Genomic DNA, 17,241 nt, shown 5'->3' on the forward strand with positions numbered 1-17,241 from the left:
TTCGAAGAGTTAATAGAAATTTCGAAAAAGAAATTAAAAGAAAAGACGACTTTAAAAATTGGTATCAGAGCCAAGTTAACGGTTAAGGGTAACACTTTCTCTTTAAGCAACATTTTTAGTGATACGCTTTTAAATTAAAATCTGTAAATATGTACAAAAATGCATCTGTACAGTAGATGGACCCTTTTGAAAGAGTTAGCTATTAATTTAACATTTGAAATATTCATAAATTTTGAGAAATTATTTTATGAATAATTTAAAAATATGACAAAAAAATCAATTTATCCACTTTACTCAAATTAAATAAATATTTAAAAAATACATAAAAATTGAGTAAAATTTAATTTTTAGATTTTTTTAAAAAAATTTAGTCATTCACAAGGAAACTAAAAAAAATTGATTATTTTTTTGTGTTATTTCTGTTAACAATATAAATTTTTTAGTATTAATTTAATAGTTTATTATTATATTAGGAAAAAATTATAAAGGTTTTGTAACAAAAATGAAATAAAAAAATTAATTAAATTACGAATATTATATTGATAGATCAAATTAAATAAATTAAAATTTTAATAATCAGATTGAAATTTGAAATTAATTTTATCTTAGTATTAATTTTAGATAAGAAATAATAAATAATAAATAAATAATTATTTTTTCTGTGAATCACGTGAGCACTAACTATTGAGTAGACATAACCCATTATTAAAATAAATCATTTTAAATGAATTTTTTTATATTATTCGATAAAAATAGTATTTATATAATAAAATTAAAATTAATTATCAAAATTAATTATAATATATTTTTATATAAATATATATAATTTAATTTATTTTTAATATATATTTATATTAATAGTTAATTTTAATGTTTTCTGTAGAAGGGTTGTAAAAGAAAATATACCCGAACATATAAGTGTGCTTAGTGCATGTTTGGGCGTCATTATTTTGTTAAAAAAAGATCTTTTTTCAATAAAAAAAGATCCTTTTTAATTTTTTAACGTGTTTGGCAAATTTCTAGTAGTAAAAGTAAAAACACTAATAAAATAAAAAAAAAGGATCTTTTTTGAGAAGCTGTAGTTTACATTTTTTTTAAAAGATCTTTTTTCTTTAAAAAAAAGATATTTTTCATGTAATAAATAAACAAAAAAGTATTTTTATATTGTTATACCCAAACATAATTGATAAATAAAAAGAACTTTTTACATGAGATATCCAAATATAAAATTATTTTTACTTTTCTATAAGATCTTTAAAAAAAGATAACTCGAAAAAAGATCTTTTCTTAAAAGTTACCCAAACATGCCCTTAATGCGAAAAGAAAGAAAAGAAGGGGTTTCACGATTTTAAAAAAAGAGGGCTTGGATTTCTATTTCCGAAAGAACTGCACTACTTGGTTTCCTTCTTCGTTGTCGTTTTGTCTCTAATCCCCTTTCACTCTCATTTTTCTTCTTCTTTCGGCGGGTGCGTCTCATTCCCTCTATTTTGATATGCAGCACACTTGAGATCACCGGAACCACTCGACTGCTGTAGACGAAGGTGTGTATTAAAATTTTGACTCTGATTTCAATTCCATAGTTTAAGTACAATTGAATTATCATGTGATTTCAATTCCTTGTCTTATGTTGATTCCAAATTAGGGAACTCGTTTATGGAATTGAATTCCTGGGGTTTCCAAACGCCCTGTAGTATTTGAACGGGGAGCAACTTGAATTGCAATGTTAATCTTATATGTGATTTGTTGGGAGATGAAAGATGGCTACTTTTTGAGCTTCGTTATTTACCACTGCTTTCTGCTTTCTTCAGGTTCTCTAGTGATTTCAACTTTCCTGTTTTGGATACTGTCTCATAGACATACTTCTGAATGCCTTTGAGGTTCTCAACAATAAACTTTAGTGTTATTGCTTGTATAAAATGCTTTCCTGCTCGAGTGTGCAGTCCACGAAATCTGGCTCTGGCAATAACCAGAGTGCAAGCAATTTGAAACCTGAAGAGGAGGATAAAGAAGAGGAGGAAGACATGGAGGAAGAAGACGAAGATGTGGATTTTAATCCTTTTCTAAAGGAAACCCCTTCACAAGAAGCATCTTCGAGTTTGAGCTCTGAGGTTGATGCTTTGGATGATAATGTTGTCAATAGTGAGCAATCTGTGGGCACAAAGTCGAAATCAAAGCTAACCACTAAAAAGGAGCAAGTTTGTGCTGCTGTTGATTCTGAGCATGCTGAGGGCATTCTTTTGCAGTCATCAGCTTTGATCTCTCAATCTGAGATGAATCAAGGGAAGCACAATAACTTGATGTGTGCAACTGATTGCAACGATCCTACAATAGGAGAACTAAGTAACATTGCAAAATCCTTGACTCCAATAATAGATATAGATAGCGAGGATGCCATCTGTATGCGCACCCGAGCCCGTTATTCACTTGCAAGTTTCACTCTTGATGAGCTTGAGACATTTCTTCAAGAGACTGATGATGACGATGACCTTCAAAATGCTAATGATGAAGAAGAGTATAAAAAATTCCTTGCAGCTGTGTTACAAGGTGGTGATGCCGATGCTCTTTCGTCTCATGAAAATGAAAATCTTGATGATGAAGATGAGGATAATGATGCAGACTTTGAGATAGAGCTTGAAGAATTACTGGAGAGTGATGTTGATGAGAATGCATCAGTGAATGCTGGAAAAGAGCAAGATGGAGCTGGACGACGACCAGAGACTAGGCAAAATAAGCGTCAGAAGGTCTCTACCCAATGTGAAAAGAAAACACTGGGACGGGGCAAGAGGCCCCTGCGCCCAATTTTGCCAAATTGCTTGAATGCACCTCTGGCTTCTGGGAAAGGTTTGATGCCCGAGGCTACTTCAAGTTTTCATGCTTGTGCTCCAGGGAGTGGTCTTGTGAATGGGTTCACTACCCAGCAGATTGGTCAGTTGCATTGTTTGATCCATGAGCATGTACAACTTCTTATTCAGGTATTTTCTCTGTCAGTTCTTGAGCCTTCCCAAAAACAGATTGCTTCTCAGGTTCAAGGTTTGCTTTCTGAGATGCTTCACAAGCGAGATGAAGCTTTAGCTGTGAGAAGGACGCCATATCCTAGTATTTGCTTTACCCCGTCGTATGCCTGCACATCGGTGGCCAATGGAATCTCCAAACATCTGCAATGCCCGAGCAACATAGAATCTGCTTCTACACAAGAAGGACAGAGCTTATGCTTTCCTCAATCTAATCAAAGGTGTTCTGAGGGTTCCTTATGGGTCCCTTGTGTTAGAGGCCCCGTACAATCTATTTTGGATGTTTCTCCACTTAGTTTGGTAGGAAGATATGTCGAAGACATTGATTCTGGTAAGCCCGATTGAAGATTCAAGTTCGCTTCATCTTTTTCCGTTTTATGCTAGCTCATACTTGACTTTTACGTACTCAGGCATTGGTTTGAAATTCCTTTTACAGCTGCCCAAGAATTTCGAAACAGATACATTGAATCTGGTTGTGATTCACATGTTGCGAAGGAGCCTCTCTTTCCTTTTTCTTCACCATCTGCTGAAGCTAACAGTGCAGTTTCAAGTGGCACCACAAATGGAGCAGTTAATACAATCTCACCTACACCTGGACAACAGCAACCTAAGAAAACTTTGGCTGCCATGCTTGTCGAAAGTACTAAGAAGCAGTCAATTGCTTTGGTACCAAAGGAAGTTGCAAAGTTAGCTCAAAGATTTGTGCCCTTGCTCAATCCATCACTATTCCCACATAAGCCACCCCCAGCAGCTGTTGTAAATAGGGTACTTTTTACTGATTCAGAGGATGAGTAAGTCCAACGCTTCCTCTTTCTGCAAACCAGCTTTATCACTCTTGAATGGAACTTTTTGTTTTGTTCTGTTCAGTTTTGCAAGTGTTTGTATGTGTCGATTAGTATTGTGGATGTATAGTCTTAAGCTATACCTTTTCCTTTCACCTATAACCTACCTAGAGACATATGCTAAACCTTATCATGTTTGCCGATGTCGCTTTTTTTTCTGATGTTGTCTCTATGTGGACACGTTATCCTCTGTCATTGTTCCCTTTTACTATTTCTAGACGATAATATTTTCTTTTATCATCAAATTCATTTCTTTGAATTAAATTCATTTCTTTGTTGTTGTTGTTGTTGTTGTATTAAATTCATTTCTTTCAATGTATAATTTAGCTTCTGAATAGGTGGTAATCGACTCGGTTCTCAGTGTGATTAGAAATGGATTGATGATATTCTCTGTTTGACTATATATCTCTCTTTTTAAGTTGTTTCATTTCTTGGAGATTAAAACCTTTGGTTGATTATTTACTCATTTCTACAGTAGCTTTACAGAATGGCTCCATCTTCCTTTGATACTGGACTTTGATTGTCTTCTTTTTTCTTTTCTTCAATATAAATTTAGTACATTTATTCTCACGGTTTATGATGAGCTTATGGAGTGTACATCTCCTTTTGATTTTGTTGCAGACTACTAGCCTTAGGGATAATGGAGTACAATACAGATTGGAAAGCAATTCAACAACGTTTTCTTCCCTGCAAGTCTAAACATCAGGTGATTGCCATTGGAAGATGGTTATTTCAACGAAGTGTTTATGGTTTGCAATTTGATTGTTGGAGGGGAAGTTTGTGTCTTCATTTTGTTTTCTCTATCATGTTCATGTTTCGTGATTAAACAGTAGCATCTTTGGTGGTTCATATATGTATATTAAATTCTTATTGTTTTCTTCCTGAAGCTAATTTCTGCAAATTGAGTATTCTCTTGTTGAATAAAAGAAAGAAACCAATATGCTTGTATCTCAGTTGTCATTTTCGTAATGAGTTATAACTTAATGGATTGCAATAGAAGTTAATGGTTAAATTTATTTAACCTAATTGTGACCAGCTTGATTGGAGATCCTCTAAACAAAAGTGGGTAAGGCAGGGCAGGCTTACATCTGCTTATGAATTGTCATTTAATGGCTTTGTACCTTAGATGCATAAATGCATTATGGGCTAAACATTATGCCAGTGTTTGGGTTCCTTATAAATATGCATATGATTTTCCTAATGAATAAAAATTAAAGAGAAAAGTAATTGAAGTACTCCTTGGCAGTTTGCTGCTGATTTTAACCAGTGTTTTTTGAGGATGGGATAATATTATTTGCTAGTAAACACAATGAGGCTATGTTTATAGCTTCAGATAAGTTGGTTTGAGATGGCTATAGTACTTACTGATCGGGCGATGTACAATTATACATTCTTAGATGGGAAAGTAATATCTTTGATATACTTCTATTTCCCTCATAATATTGTGATGTTGTGTTGAAACTTCAGACCTAAGGGTCATCATGTCAACACTTCCTTTACTTGTCTTTTAAATGTAATACTCTGCTGAACTGTTCAGCAATTTCATTATACTGATCATGTTTGGTTCCCTATCCAATATTCTAATGTGATACCAAATGGTTGGGTTACAGATTTTTGTTAGGCAGAAAAATCGCTGTTCTTCAAAAGCCCCGGAGAATCCAATAAAGGTAAATCTATATATGTAATTTTATATGATAAACTTTCACTGATGTTCCCTTTGTTATTGAATAAAATTTAGAAATCAAAGTATATGAGGCATAGTGATGATATTGAATTGTCAATATTTTATTATTTTTGTCCTCCATGTTCTTAAGCTCTGGAATTGTATCAATTCCCTGTGCTTGTTGAATTGTAAAAACTATCAGAGGAGGATGTTGAGGTTTTAGGACAAACAATATAAACACAGGAGGAGGAGAATCTTTTGTAGTAGTGGTATATATAATATCTGCATGAAGCAGAAATGGATTTGGTATCACCAAGTTAATCTAAAACCAACTTAGTGTATAAGTGGAAGGATTTTTCCCCCTTTTGATCTGCTTATATACTTAGTTAAAACTTTCTCTATTTTAAGTCCAAACTAAAAGGTAATTTAAGATTTGAATCACATAGGCATCTCTTCCCTGGGATTTTGCTTGATAATCCTTGTTGGAATGGGTGAAACTCAAAATTCATATGCAAGAAGTTAGCTTTGAAAGACTGTCCAATAAAGGTGTTGTTTATCAAACAAGAATGCTGAGGAAACAAGTATATCCCTTAAAGAAATAAGACAGTATCACGGATTAAAAGGCATTTGTTCTAGCTGGATTGAATCGTGCACAATATATAGTAGTTTTGTAATTTTATGCATGTATGGAACAAGACTCAGACTATAGTAGTTTAATCAATTTTTTCTTTTTAACTCTTTTTTAAACTGTTGCTTCTTTACAACAGGCAGTTCGAAGAATGAAGACCTCTCCTTTGACTGCGGAGGAGATAGCACGCATTCAAGAGGTAACTTGTTCTACTGCATCTTCCGATATGGAAATTCTGATTGTTGCATTACGACCGGCTGATGTATGACCACAAATATGCAGGGACTTAAGTATTATAAATTTGATTGGATGTTGGTGTGGCAATTTATAGTTCCACACAGAGATCCATCATTGCTTCCTCGCCAGTGGCGTATTGCTCTTGGAACTCAAAAGTCATACAAGGTAGATGCATCAAAAAGGGAGAAGCGAAGATTGTATGAATCGAAAAGAAGAAAATTGAAAGCTGCTGCTGCGGAAAGTTGGCAAGCCGTATCTGATAAAGAGGTTAGTCTTAGTTTAGAAGCCTGTTTTGGCATTTCATATCTCTGGTCTTGTCTTTGTTCTTCGAGTCAAATTTCATGTTGCATTTTGGTAGTTGCCTTCATGGCTTATGACCAGTAAACAGTTCTTAATTTACCTTTATGCAATCTTGACTGATGTAAATACCATATACATATGTGCCAAAAGAATATAACAAACCATGAATCATTAGCAATTGATGTTGCTGTGCTTGCAAATGGACCACTGTATATCCATTTCCTAGTCATGTGACATTTGTGAAAATTGTCTCTACAGTCTAACACTGCATGGTTTGTTAATATGCCCATGCCATAGTTTGAGCTTCTAACTTATCAAGGGGTTTTGGATTAAATTTGATAGCCTATATTTGGAATTTGTTGCAGGATTGTGATGCTGAAATTGCTGGTTCAGAGAATGGCATGGATTATTCAGATGTTCCTTATGTGCATCAGGCATTTTTGGCAGATTGGAGGCCAGATACATCTCTTACTTATTCTGAACGCTTTTCCTCTACATCTGGAGAAGGAACTCAAGATCATAATAGTAATCGGCCTGCATTTCCATCTACATCAAACCTTCATCAGTTTATTCACCCTCCATCTGATTTAAGAAATGGAATACAAGGTGCTTCCAGTACAATTAAGCCTAAAATCCCAGGTTTGGATGTGACATCTAGCTCCACTTACTATTGTCGACCTTATCGGTCTCGGAAGGTAAATCACACTCACTTAGTGAAATTAGCACCAGACTTGCCTCCTGTAAATCTTCCTCCATCTGTTCGTGTAGTTTCTCAGACTGCTTTTAAAGGGTTCCAGTGTGGAACACCTAAGATTTACCCTCCTGAAGGTGGTGGTGTCACTGCTGGTAGAAAAGATAGTTCTGTATCTCAAATTCCTCATGGTGAGAAATTTAATAACATTCATCAAGCTAAAGGTGCTAGACCTGTGCTAAAGGACAATGCCACGAGTTCTCAGCCAGAAAGATCTGGAACTGTGGAAGGGAGATCTATTGTGGTAGAAAATGGAACTTGTACTGATCTCCAGATGCATCCACTATTGTTCCAAGTAGCTGAAGATGTCAATGTGCCTTATTATCCATTGAACCCTAGTTCTGGAACTTCTGGTTCCTTCAACTTCTTCTCGGGCAGTCAACCACAACTAAATCTTTCCCTTTTCCATAGTTCACAGCAGCGGAGCCAAGTTGATTATCCTAATAAGGCCACAAAGTCAAAAGATTCCACTTTAAGGTCAGGCAGCATTGATTTTCATCCACTCCTGCAGAAATCTAATGATACACAATCACCAACCAAGTTTGATGCTTGCCAGCCTGAGTCACTGGGTAATAGTGATGAGCCAGCTATAGTCAATAGATCTTCTGGTCCTAATGACAAATCCAGTGAACTTGACTTGGAGATGCACCTAAGTTCTGTATCTGGAAGGGGGAAATCAGTGAAAAGTAGACAGCAAAATTTACATGATCCATTAGGGTCTAAAATCACTCTAGCAGTTGGCGGAACAACAATGACACCTCAAGAGAATAGTTTTCTACAAGGTCAGCAGGGTGATAAAAGTCCGTCTGCCGGCAGTTGTGAACTTGCATCAAGTGATCTTCCTTTGGTTGTTCCTAATGATAACATCACCAGATACGATGTAGATGATATTGGTGATCATTCTCATCTTGGCATAGTGATGGAGCAGGAAGAGCTAAGTGACTCTGAGGAGGATATTGAAGAACATGTAGAGTTTGAATGTGAGGAGATGGCTGATTCTGAAGGAGAGGATGGTTCTGGATTTGAACAAGCTCCTGAGGTTCAAAATAAGGTAATTTAGTCCATCTACCATCTTTTCAGTTAACTTATAGTTTCTAATGGTTTATGTGTGATGCCATAATTCTATTTCTAGACTGCTATATCTTGTCTTTCAGTCTTTCTAAGTTTGGCTGCAATTTTTCTGCCTTTTTTTGTCTCTCTTACTCCGATGAGAACTAAATGTATTGGTCAATTAATTAATCGACAAAAGACTCAGCATTATTCTTTTAATTACATTACAAATGGTTAAATTATAAATAAATAGATCATTTATTTGTTACACGTGCAATTTTCTCTCCCTCCTTGACCAAAATTCTTTTGTTTTGACTGGCATGTCCTACTTTGTTCATGTCCATTTGATGGATAATGATCCAACATTATTATTCTGGTTAACTAGAACCCGTGTACCATGTTTGTTTTATTTATTTTTAAAATCCTGTATCACGCCAATATTCAACAATAGTTTGTTTTCTTCGATGATGTGAATTCATGTTCTCAACAAAATTTTGAAATCTCCATTTCCACCCATGATAACAATTTATTTATTCTCCTTTTTGATAGGAGGTCCCAACATCAGAAGAAAATGTTGCCGAGCATACAGCTTGTATAGAAAACCCACGTGATCTTCAGGCAGGTTCTGATGCTCAAGTTGATGATAGTCTCCTCAATGATGCAAGTACTTTAAACATGGCTTTCGCCAGAGAGGGATATGATGGAAAAAGTAATTCTTCATGGTTAAGTTTAGATTCATCCTCATCAGATAATCCTATGCTCTCAAAGACGAATACTGAAAGTGGTGCAATTGGTGAATCTCCTGCTTCTGAAAACTTGGCAATTGGTAAAGCAATAACAGAAGAGAGAAATACCATAGACATGCTACAACAGCCAGCTGTAGGTCCTCTTGTGTTTGCCATGCCTCGTAAACCCAGAAAGCGTTCTGGAAAATCAAACACAAATTTCGATACAGGATTTCCTGATGAAATACCAAGCCTTTCCAGTAACAATAAAGATGGTTGAATATAGTGTTCTGGCAAATCACTTACAAGTTAGAAATAGCAGGATTGGCTGCATAATGTGCAAGCTGTGGTGAAAATCATAATGCTGGCCGAAGATGTGCCGCATGAACCGACCAATTTTGTTTTCATTGTTCATAATGGCAGCATCGGCATATAAATAGTAGTTGCAAATGCTGGATGGCAGCAGTTACAGTGCTCAAGTGCTAGAGGGTAAGGAAATAGGCGGTCTTTTAATGAGAGGCTCCTTCATAGTTTCTAGGAATTCCATCATGCTTTGAGGCTTTAGATTTGTATATTTATTTGAGGGTTCAAGTGGTATTAAAATCCTTTGTAAATATGCGACGAGATATCCCGGGGAAAAACAATTGATCTTGACTTGTTCATCATGTACAAAATTTTTTCTAGTGCAGGCATAACAGTCTCCTGATTCATGCTAGAATTGATGTGATTGTATAGAATATTGTTCACCAATTGTGATCTGCCAAAAATTAATGCCCTCAAAAGTGCCTAAAACACATCCATGAACTGCATTATTTGATCCCCCTAATCCTGTCTCCCTTTCTCTGATATTGAAAGAATGGTTTTAATTTTTAAAACAACCGCATAGAAAAGAATTCTCTTGAAGTGGGGAAATTAGTAAAATAAAAAAGTAAAGAATTAGTTATTTTATAATTACATCATGTGCGAATTTTACTATTTTAATTTAAGAGTAAAGTATTATTTTTGTTCCCAATGATTGGGGTAAATCCTATTTGTGTCTCTAATGTTTATAAAAATAATTTAATATTATCCTGCCGTCAATTATATTATATTAGATTGTATTTTTCAATTATTTTCACTTGGGATGTATTCATTCTCAATTATGTCTCATTTAGATGTTTTCGATTTCAATATTGTATTCATTATTTGTGTTTAGGTTCAACTATGTCCCTAGAAAAGTGAATTGTGCAAATGTTGTAAAGATTAGTTTCAACTTTTGATAAGCTATTTTTTGGTGTGGATCATCAGTTCTGTCCTAGACATTTGTATTCTAGTTTCAATAAGAGATTTTCAAAACTCCAACTAAAGCTCATGATGAGTAATTGACGGCAAGATAACATTGAATTATTTTTATAAACGTTAAGGATACAAATAGGACTATTTACACGTTAGAAACACAAATAGGACTTACCCCAAACGTTGGGGACAAAAATGATTCTTTATTCTTAATTTAATAGTGATTAGATTATTACTTTACTTTTTTCTTACTTTAAAAAGTCTTGATATAGTTTTTTACACATTTTCACATAAACACGTTTTTCAAAATAAAAAGGCATCGTACATATGGATCAAAGCATGTTAAATAATAAATACCATTTACTTCTTGTTTCTTTGGTAGAATTAGCAGCATGAGGCTTTACATAAACTGTTAAGCCCAAAAGCCTTCATTCATCTGCAACACCCAGATTATATCTTTTTGCCAGATGCTTGGCAGTTCCATCAGCCATAATGCTGTCAACTAATTTGAACTTTTTGTAATGCATATTAAGCGTTTCCCCTTGTTGTTCGGCAAGCTTCTTTTCTTCTTGTAGTTGAAGCTAAAAGAAAAGAGCATAAATGCACAAAATCACATCAGAACAGCCTAGAATCACACAAAGGAAGTGAACTTACTTTGTGAACATATTCAGCTTCTACAGCGTGTCTGCGTGTAAGACGCTTCAGGTCCTTCGCCAGCTCAAAATCCGGGTCACTCGGATCCAACCAACAGCACTTGATCTTTCTGTCCGGCTTTTCGGGCCGATCATCAAACATTTCTGCCTCGGCAGGACGAGCCCTTACTGGTCGTGGCATCCCAGACATCATGAAGGGATACTGGCGTATCATGGAGACAACCTCCTTGACCTTCTTGGAAGAATCCAACTCTATCAATGCACACTGTGGCAGATTGGTTGGTCCAAGGTAATTGGGAATAAACTTCACACTTTTAACGGTTGCAAACTGCTCAACAGCAGTTCTCAAGACAGATTCAGTGACCTGTGGTGAAAGGTTATCAAAGTACACTGTTCGACTCACTTTCTCCTCAAATGCAGCATACTTCTCTGATGCTGATGCCATCTGATGATGTGAATGAAAACGGTTTACAAGTTGATAGTTAAATTTCTTGAGTCCTTACTGTTAAAAAAATGATAAATTCCAAATATAATGTATTTGATAGAATTTATGTCCTAGATAAATCTGGAACTCAGTTTAGAATGGGAAAAAAGATACTTGATCACATCAAAGTAAAGATGTGAAAATACTCTATCAGGACAAATATTTACACATTTGCTAAATATGTGGCGAACAAATACTGTAGCACCCGACCAAGACCAATCAATACAGGAAGTCTGGAAGATTTGTCATCAGAATGGCTTCAAGGAAGAATTTGCACATAACACCAGAAACAACAGAAGTTTCCTACACATTTAGCAATTGACCCGGCAATGCTACAAAAACCTTTGATTATCCATAATTACATAAATTTTCAAGCTCAAGTGGCAACATCATTATTCAAGCAGCAATGCAAGTACAAAGCATCTTTCACAGAATTCTTCACTAACCAAATAATCATCAATCAACAATCACTAATTTGGTTCTTTTAACACCAAAAGATAGAAAAATGAAAGTGCATACCGATCTTATCTAAACTCTTTATGTACCCAAAAAAAGAAAATTACATACCCTAGAATTCCTCGTTTCAAACTCATTCTACTTATGGATATAGATGCTCACAGTACAGGATTTTGGCTTTTGAAAGTAAAATCTATGCTCTATTGTGGATGGATTTATCTTAAAAAGTCTTCTTGATTAATGTTGCAACAAAAAATTCCATCAAAAACCAAACAGAAATAGGATACTAAACAAGGAACTTCGCATTGTGTGCAAAGCCCCCAATTTTGTTTTGCCAAACTACAAAGTAGAACTCACTATACGAGGGATGTACATGGCTAAGGTTTTTGAAAAACCAAAACTGATTTAAGGTTAACCAGGAATTAGGTTCAAGTTATTAAACCAAATTGGTTTAAGATGACCAAACTGGTTATGAAACAGTTTAAGAAATAATTTTCCAGTTTAAAAAATGTGAATTGGTTTCAAAATTTATAACCAGCTTAACTATAAATAACTGGTTTTAACTTATAACTGGTTTCATAACAAGTAAGAAACCGGTTTCAATTAAACTCAATCAGATTTCTTCACTGCACAATACTCTTAAGTTCAACCTAGTTACCAATAATTTAATAGAGATTCAAAAGTAGCACAAGAATGTGCAATACCTGCAATTTGAAAACTAAGTGTACTATACTACTTTAATTTAGCAACAGAGTCAAATAGCAGCCTATGTGTTTTGTGAACATAACAGTAAAACAAGAAAAAGATCAGCTATTGCACAAAGTATAGAGTTGCCATCAATGTGCTTCACAAATAGATTTATTCAAGATTTTTGTGTATGTAAACTATATAAATAAAATACATGCCAACTCAAAGTTACTAAATCCCACCAATGATACCAAGTGAGTGCATATTTTTAAGGGCCAAAGCATCATAAAAGACTACATAGGATTTGTAAGAAGAATTCTGAAGCATCTACAAATATATGAGGAACTTAAGTCGGACTTAGAATGAATTTTCATTGTCTTCAAAACAAGTTCTCTTTTCAAAACAAATGCTACTTAAATTGGCTTCTAAAGAGGATTTGTGTTTCTATCCCACAGACAAGAAGCCACAGCACATTTCAGCACACCACAAAATCATAAAGAATCAACTGAAGTTTCAGCAATCTACTTCTGACCAAAAAAATTCCCCAAATTGGAACAACCAAACAAACAACCCATACCCACAAAACCCCAAGAATCCAAAATTCAAGCAACAGGCCACAGAATAAAAGAAAAAAGGAACAGAAACAATTAAGAAGCGTACCAATCTAATACCCAGAAATTTATTAATTTTTTTATTATAAGACAACAAGTTTTCGAAGGCACAGAACAATCCAAATCTAATTGGGTCATATTGAAGAACGAAGAATGTCCTAACTCAATGAAGCTATAACCCTTGATTGGTAGCTCTTTCAAATCTTTGGTGGCCGTAAAATGTAAAATGATTATATTAACTTAATGGTGAAAACTGCATGTAAGTTCAGTTTACACCTAACTTAATAATAGAAATTTGCATCCAAAAGATACCAGCAAAAGTAAGAAAATCGTATTTGAGATCAGAAGACTATGACAGACACAATGGAAAAGGTTACTCAACAAGTACTCGGATCAAATTTATGTAACAAATGTATCTACATCAAAATAAAAGCATGAGATGGATGAATTATCCATTATTTCATCCAAAAAAAGGGGGAAAATATTAATATGCTTCTTGTAAATCATTTTAATAAGCTCTCCTCCTCCCATTAGTATTTATCTAAACATAATTAAAAGGTTAACAAAACAAGAACAAAGAACAACCAAACCAATGAATATTAGAAAAATAAAGCATAATAATACCATAACATACAAATCAATATGTCTAACAATATTTCTAATCAGAATTCAGAGCTCAAGCATGATATTCAGTTAAAATAAATAATTCTAAAAATTAAAATCAAGGTTTAGTGGTTTACCTGAAAGTCAGAAACTGAAATGCTCCGCTTCTGGCAACACTGAACGACGACGTGCTGGTGGCCGGCGGCAGCAACTGTCAACGAAGACGGCAACGAGCTTCTGGCAGGTGAGCAAGGCGAGAGTCTAAGAGGTGAGAGCACCAGAGAGATCCGGTGGGTGACGAGCGCGGCGATAGACTGCGAATCGTGGTGGTGACTGGTGCGAGGCTGCGAGGAAAGCTGAGAGCTGCGATTCGTGGCGGTGACTCGTGAGGCTGGTGCTTGGTGGCGGCCGTGGCTGACTGGGCTGAAGAAGGAATGAAGCACGACGAAGAAGAAGTGAAGAACCGATGCAGGGAGCCACTGAGCCAGGGATGTGTGACTGTGTGGCGTGCCCTGATCCCACAGTTCCCAGTGTCCGGTTCAACCAGACCGGGCCTAGTGACCGAACTTTGGCAGAAATTTTCATAAATAAACTAAAAAAATAAAAAATAATATATTGTTTTTCGTAGTAACATTTTTATTTAGTAGAAATAAATTTTAGAGTTTAATTTAATTCAGTTACTTTTTAAAATTAATAAATTAAACTAATAATTAATTATTTAATAATATTTAAGATTTCATTAGTGGGGGCCTATAGGATTTTAGTAGGTCAATAAAATTATAAAAACCTAGTAATTGAAAACTTTAAAATTAACTTTTTTGAGATTTTGACTTATGAAAAGCAGTAGTTTTCTAAATCAAATTGCAGTTTTTTAAGAAGTTATTTAGGAGCTTATAGAGAAGTTAAAAAAAAGACTTCTCTAACAGTACTGCTACTTTTCATAATTCATAAGCTCTTATGGAAAAGTAAAAGTAATTTTATGTTTGGGTATTTCATGCAAAAAATCTTTTTATTTGGGTATAACAATATAAAAGTACTTTTTGTTTATTTATTACACGAAAAATATCTTTTTTTAAGAAAAAATATCTTTTAAAAAAAGATGTAAATTATAGCTTCTCAAAAAAGATATTTTTTTCTAGTGCTTTTACTTTTACTACTAGAAATTTGCCAAACACGTTAAAAAATAAAAAAAAATTTTCATTGAAAAAATATCTTTTTTATCAAAATAATAGCGCCCAGGCAAGCACTTTTAGAACTAAAAATCCAAAAACAAAATAACTTATTTATAAGCTACTTTTAGGCTGCGTTTGTTTTGTGTATATATTAAGACATAGACATTAAGACATAGACACTTGAGACATAGACATAAAATATTTGTGTTTATGTATATCGTTTGGATATGATGGACATGATATTACAATAATGTCTAACATTGTGTTTGGTTTACATAGAACAAGACACTACACAATTAAAATGACTATTTTACCCCCTTAATTTGACATCTATGTAAGTTCCATCTAATGCTCCTAGACAACCCTATCAAATGTAAAAAAAAAAAGTTATTACACGCAGAGTAAACGTGACCAATACAAATTAGAGCTACATACACGACCTACCTTGAACCATTTCCATCTAGGATCTACACAATCTTCCGGTACAGGGTCTGCCTTTGCAAATAAGATACTTTGGACACGCAAAACTGAACGCAATACCTTGTGAAAATACCTACTAATAGTTTCACCAGACCTATAGAACCTAACCTGTATGCTGCGATTTTTGGTATGGTGAGCTAATATGATTAAAAAAGTAGTACTAGCTAAAAGTTTTCCATTATATCTCGAGCGAATGCCACCTTTTCCTCATCCAAACTCCAAAAGGTTGCCTTCAATTCTGGATTCTGCACAAATTTTTTCGCAACTTGCACGATCTCCATTGTGTTAAAACCAAGACTCCTCAGCGTTCGGCCAAGATTCACTTGCTCATTAACTCCTCAGAACGATCCATCATCACTTCCTAATAAACAATAACAAGTAAATACATAAAAGAAGAATCCTAATAATTTCTACAAACACATAATACAAATCATGATAGCAAACAACTTGGTAAGCAGTTTGATGAGTAATTTTATAAACACAATACAAATAAATTGTCCTCTAGCATTTTTCAATAGATAATAATTAAAAAGTTCACCTATCACTAATTTCATAAGCAATTTAATTAACATATGAATCATCAATTAGAACAACATTTTTATCACTAGTTTTATCAACAATCAGCACTAATAACATCAGCAGATCAGTAACAAAATTTTATTTATCACAGCAGCAACAATTCCTTCTACAACTCTTTTCTTTTTGACGATTTTTCTGCATAATTGGCCATAATGTTTGATGGTGAGAACAATTTCTCAAGTATAACTTATAACAAGTTTTTTTCAATTAGACACATGGCTTTTTCCATTCTTTTTCCTCTTCAATTAGGAAAAATAACTTATCAAGCTTCAAAATGCATTTAAAACAACCACCACCGAAATTATTCATTGCCTATTGAAGATTTCAAATGAAAACAAAATAAATAAAGAACAATACCCAAATACCCAGATTTACATACAATTCGATTGTCCACATACCCAAATTCTGGATTAGCAATTAATCAACAATAACCCATCTGATCAATAATCAAAATTTAAAGAAGAAACTTCACAAAAAAAAAATACCAGAGACAACGAGGCAAAGCACACCGAGAGGACAGATGTTGTAGCAGCGAAGGATGAAAGACTCAACACGTAGCAGAAGCACAGCTGGGGTTTGAGGTTATCACGGCTATGAGATGGAGAGGCGAAGATGGCAGAGTAGCAACAGAAGCTCACTGCGACCAGAGCCCAGCATACAGTAATCAGAGAGGAGAGTCGGCGGAAAACATAGACAATGTGCAGTGGTGGTACACCTTCGATGATGCAGAACAGCTACACAAGAAATTTTTACTTCTTAGGGTTTCATACAAGCAGGGGACTCTTTTGGAATATCAAAAAATTAACGAGGACAAAATCGTCTGAAAACTAAGATTCTGATCCGTGTCCATCGTTCACAATCCGTGTCTCAGCATTTTACTGAGACATGAAATACATGTAACTTGTGTGTGCTTGTGTGTAACCGTGTCCTTCTTCTTTCTGTGTCTCAGAATCCAAACAATAGACACGTCTCACTGTGTCTATGTCTTGGCAAGACACGGACATCAAACAAACGCAGCCTTAATATAGTTATTT

At 34.6% G+C, this 17,241-nt stretch overlaps 2 protein-coding genes across 3 annotated transcripts; one reads left to right on the plus strand and one right to left on the minus strand.

Annotated features, from left to right (window-relative positions):
* The first annotated feature begins 1,342 nt into the window (after positions 1 to 1,342).
* On the plus strand, positions 1,343 to 10,089 carry LOC107483729 (uncharacterized). The gene is made up of 9 exons (XM_016104340.3): positions 1,343 to 1,541; positions 1,809 to 3,342; positions 3,448 to 3,802; positions 4,475 to 4,559; positions 5,464 to 5,520; positions 6,284 to 6,343; positions 6,427 to 6,648; positions 7,047 to 8,483; positions 9,032 to 10,089. Exons 2-9 carry the CDS (start codon positions 1,917 to 1,919, stop codon positions 9,485 to 9,487), a joined length of 4,098 nt encoding a protein of 1,365 aa, XP_015959826.1. The 5' UTR covers positions 1,343 to 1,541; positions 1,809 to 1,916; the 3' UTR covers positions 9,488 to 10,089.
* Positions 10,090 to 10,678: 589 nt separating this feature from the next.
* On the minus strand, positions 10,679 to 14,514 carry LOC107483728 (uncharacterized). Of its 2 annotated transcripts, none has more exons than XM_052259993.1 (3): positions 14,114 to 14,514; positions 11,137 to 11,637; positions 10,679 to 11,063 (listed from the first exon to the last, which is right to left on the minus strand). In XM_052259993.1, exons 2-3 carry the CDS (start codon positions 11,578 to 11,580, stop codon positions 10,911 to 10,913), a joined length of 597 nt encoding a protein of 198 aa, XP_052115953.1. In that variant the 5' UTR covers positions 11,581 to 11,637; positions 14,114 to 14,514; the 3' UTR covers positions 10,679 to 10,910. The 2 variants fall into 2 exon arrangements, with proteins under 2 accessions (XP_052115953.1, XP_015959824.1); XM_016104338.3 differs by having other exon boundaries at positions 10,690 to 11,063; positions 11,137 to 11,580.
* Between the last annotated feature and the right edge of the window lie 2,727 nt (positions 14,515 to 17,241).

The sequence above is a fragment of the Arachis duranensis genome, chromosome 4, assembly GCF_000817695.3.
Source record: "Arachis duranensis cultivar V14167 chromosome 4, aradu.V14167.gnm2.J7QH, whole genome shotgun sequence".
NCBI classification, from domain to species: Eukaryota; Viridiplantae; Streptophyta; class Magnoliopsida; order Fabales; family Fabaceae; genus Arachis; species Arachis duranensis.

What these genes read in the sequence shown, in the direction of transcription:
- LOC107483728 (XM_052259993.1), bottom strand. Translation starts at nt 11,580, where the DNA reads ATGGCATCAGCATCAGAGAAGTATGCTGCATTTGAGGAGAAAGTGAGT. An exon ending in AAGCTGAATATGTTCACAAA is followed by an intron (nt 11,064 to 11,136) that starts GTAAGTTCACTT and finishes CTTTTCTTTTAG; the next exon opens with CTTCAACTACAAGAAGAAAA.
- LOC107483729 (XM_016104340.3), top strand. Translation starts at nt 1,917, where the DNA reads ATGCTTTCCTGCTCGAGTGTGCAGTCCACGAAATCTGGCTCTGGCAAT. An exon ending in TTTACTGATTCAGAGGATGA is followed by an intron (nt 3,803 to 4,474) that starts GTAAGTCCAACG and finishes ATTTTGTTGCAG; the next exon opens with ACTACTAGCCTTAGGGATAA. An exon ending in CCCCGGAGAATCCAATAAAG is followed by an intron (nt 5,521 to 6,283) that starts GTAAATCTATAT and finishes TCTTTACAACAG; the next exon opens with GCAGTTCGAAGAATGAAGAC.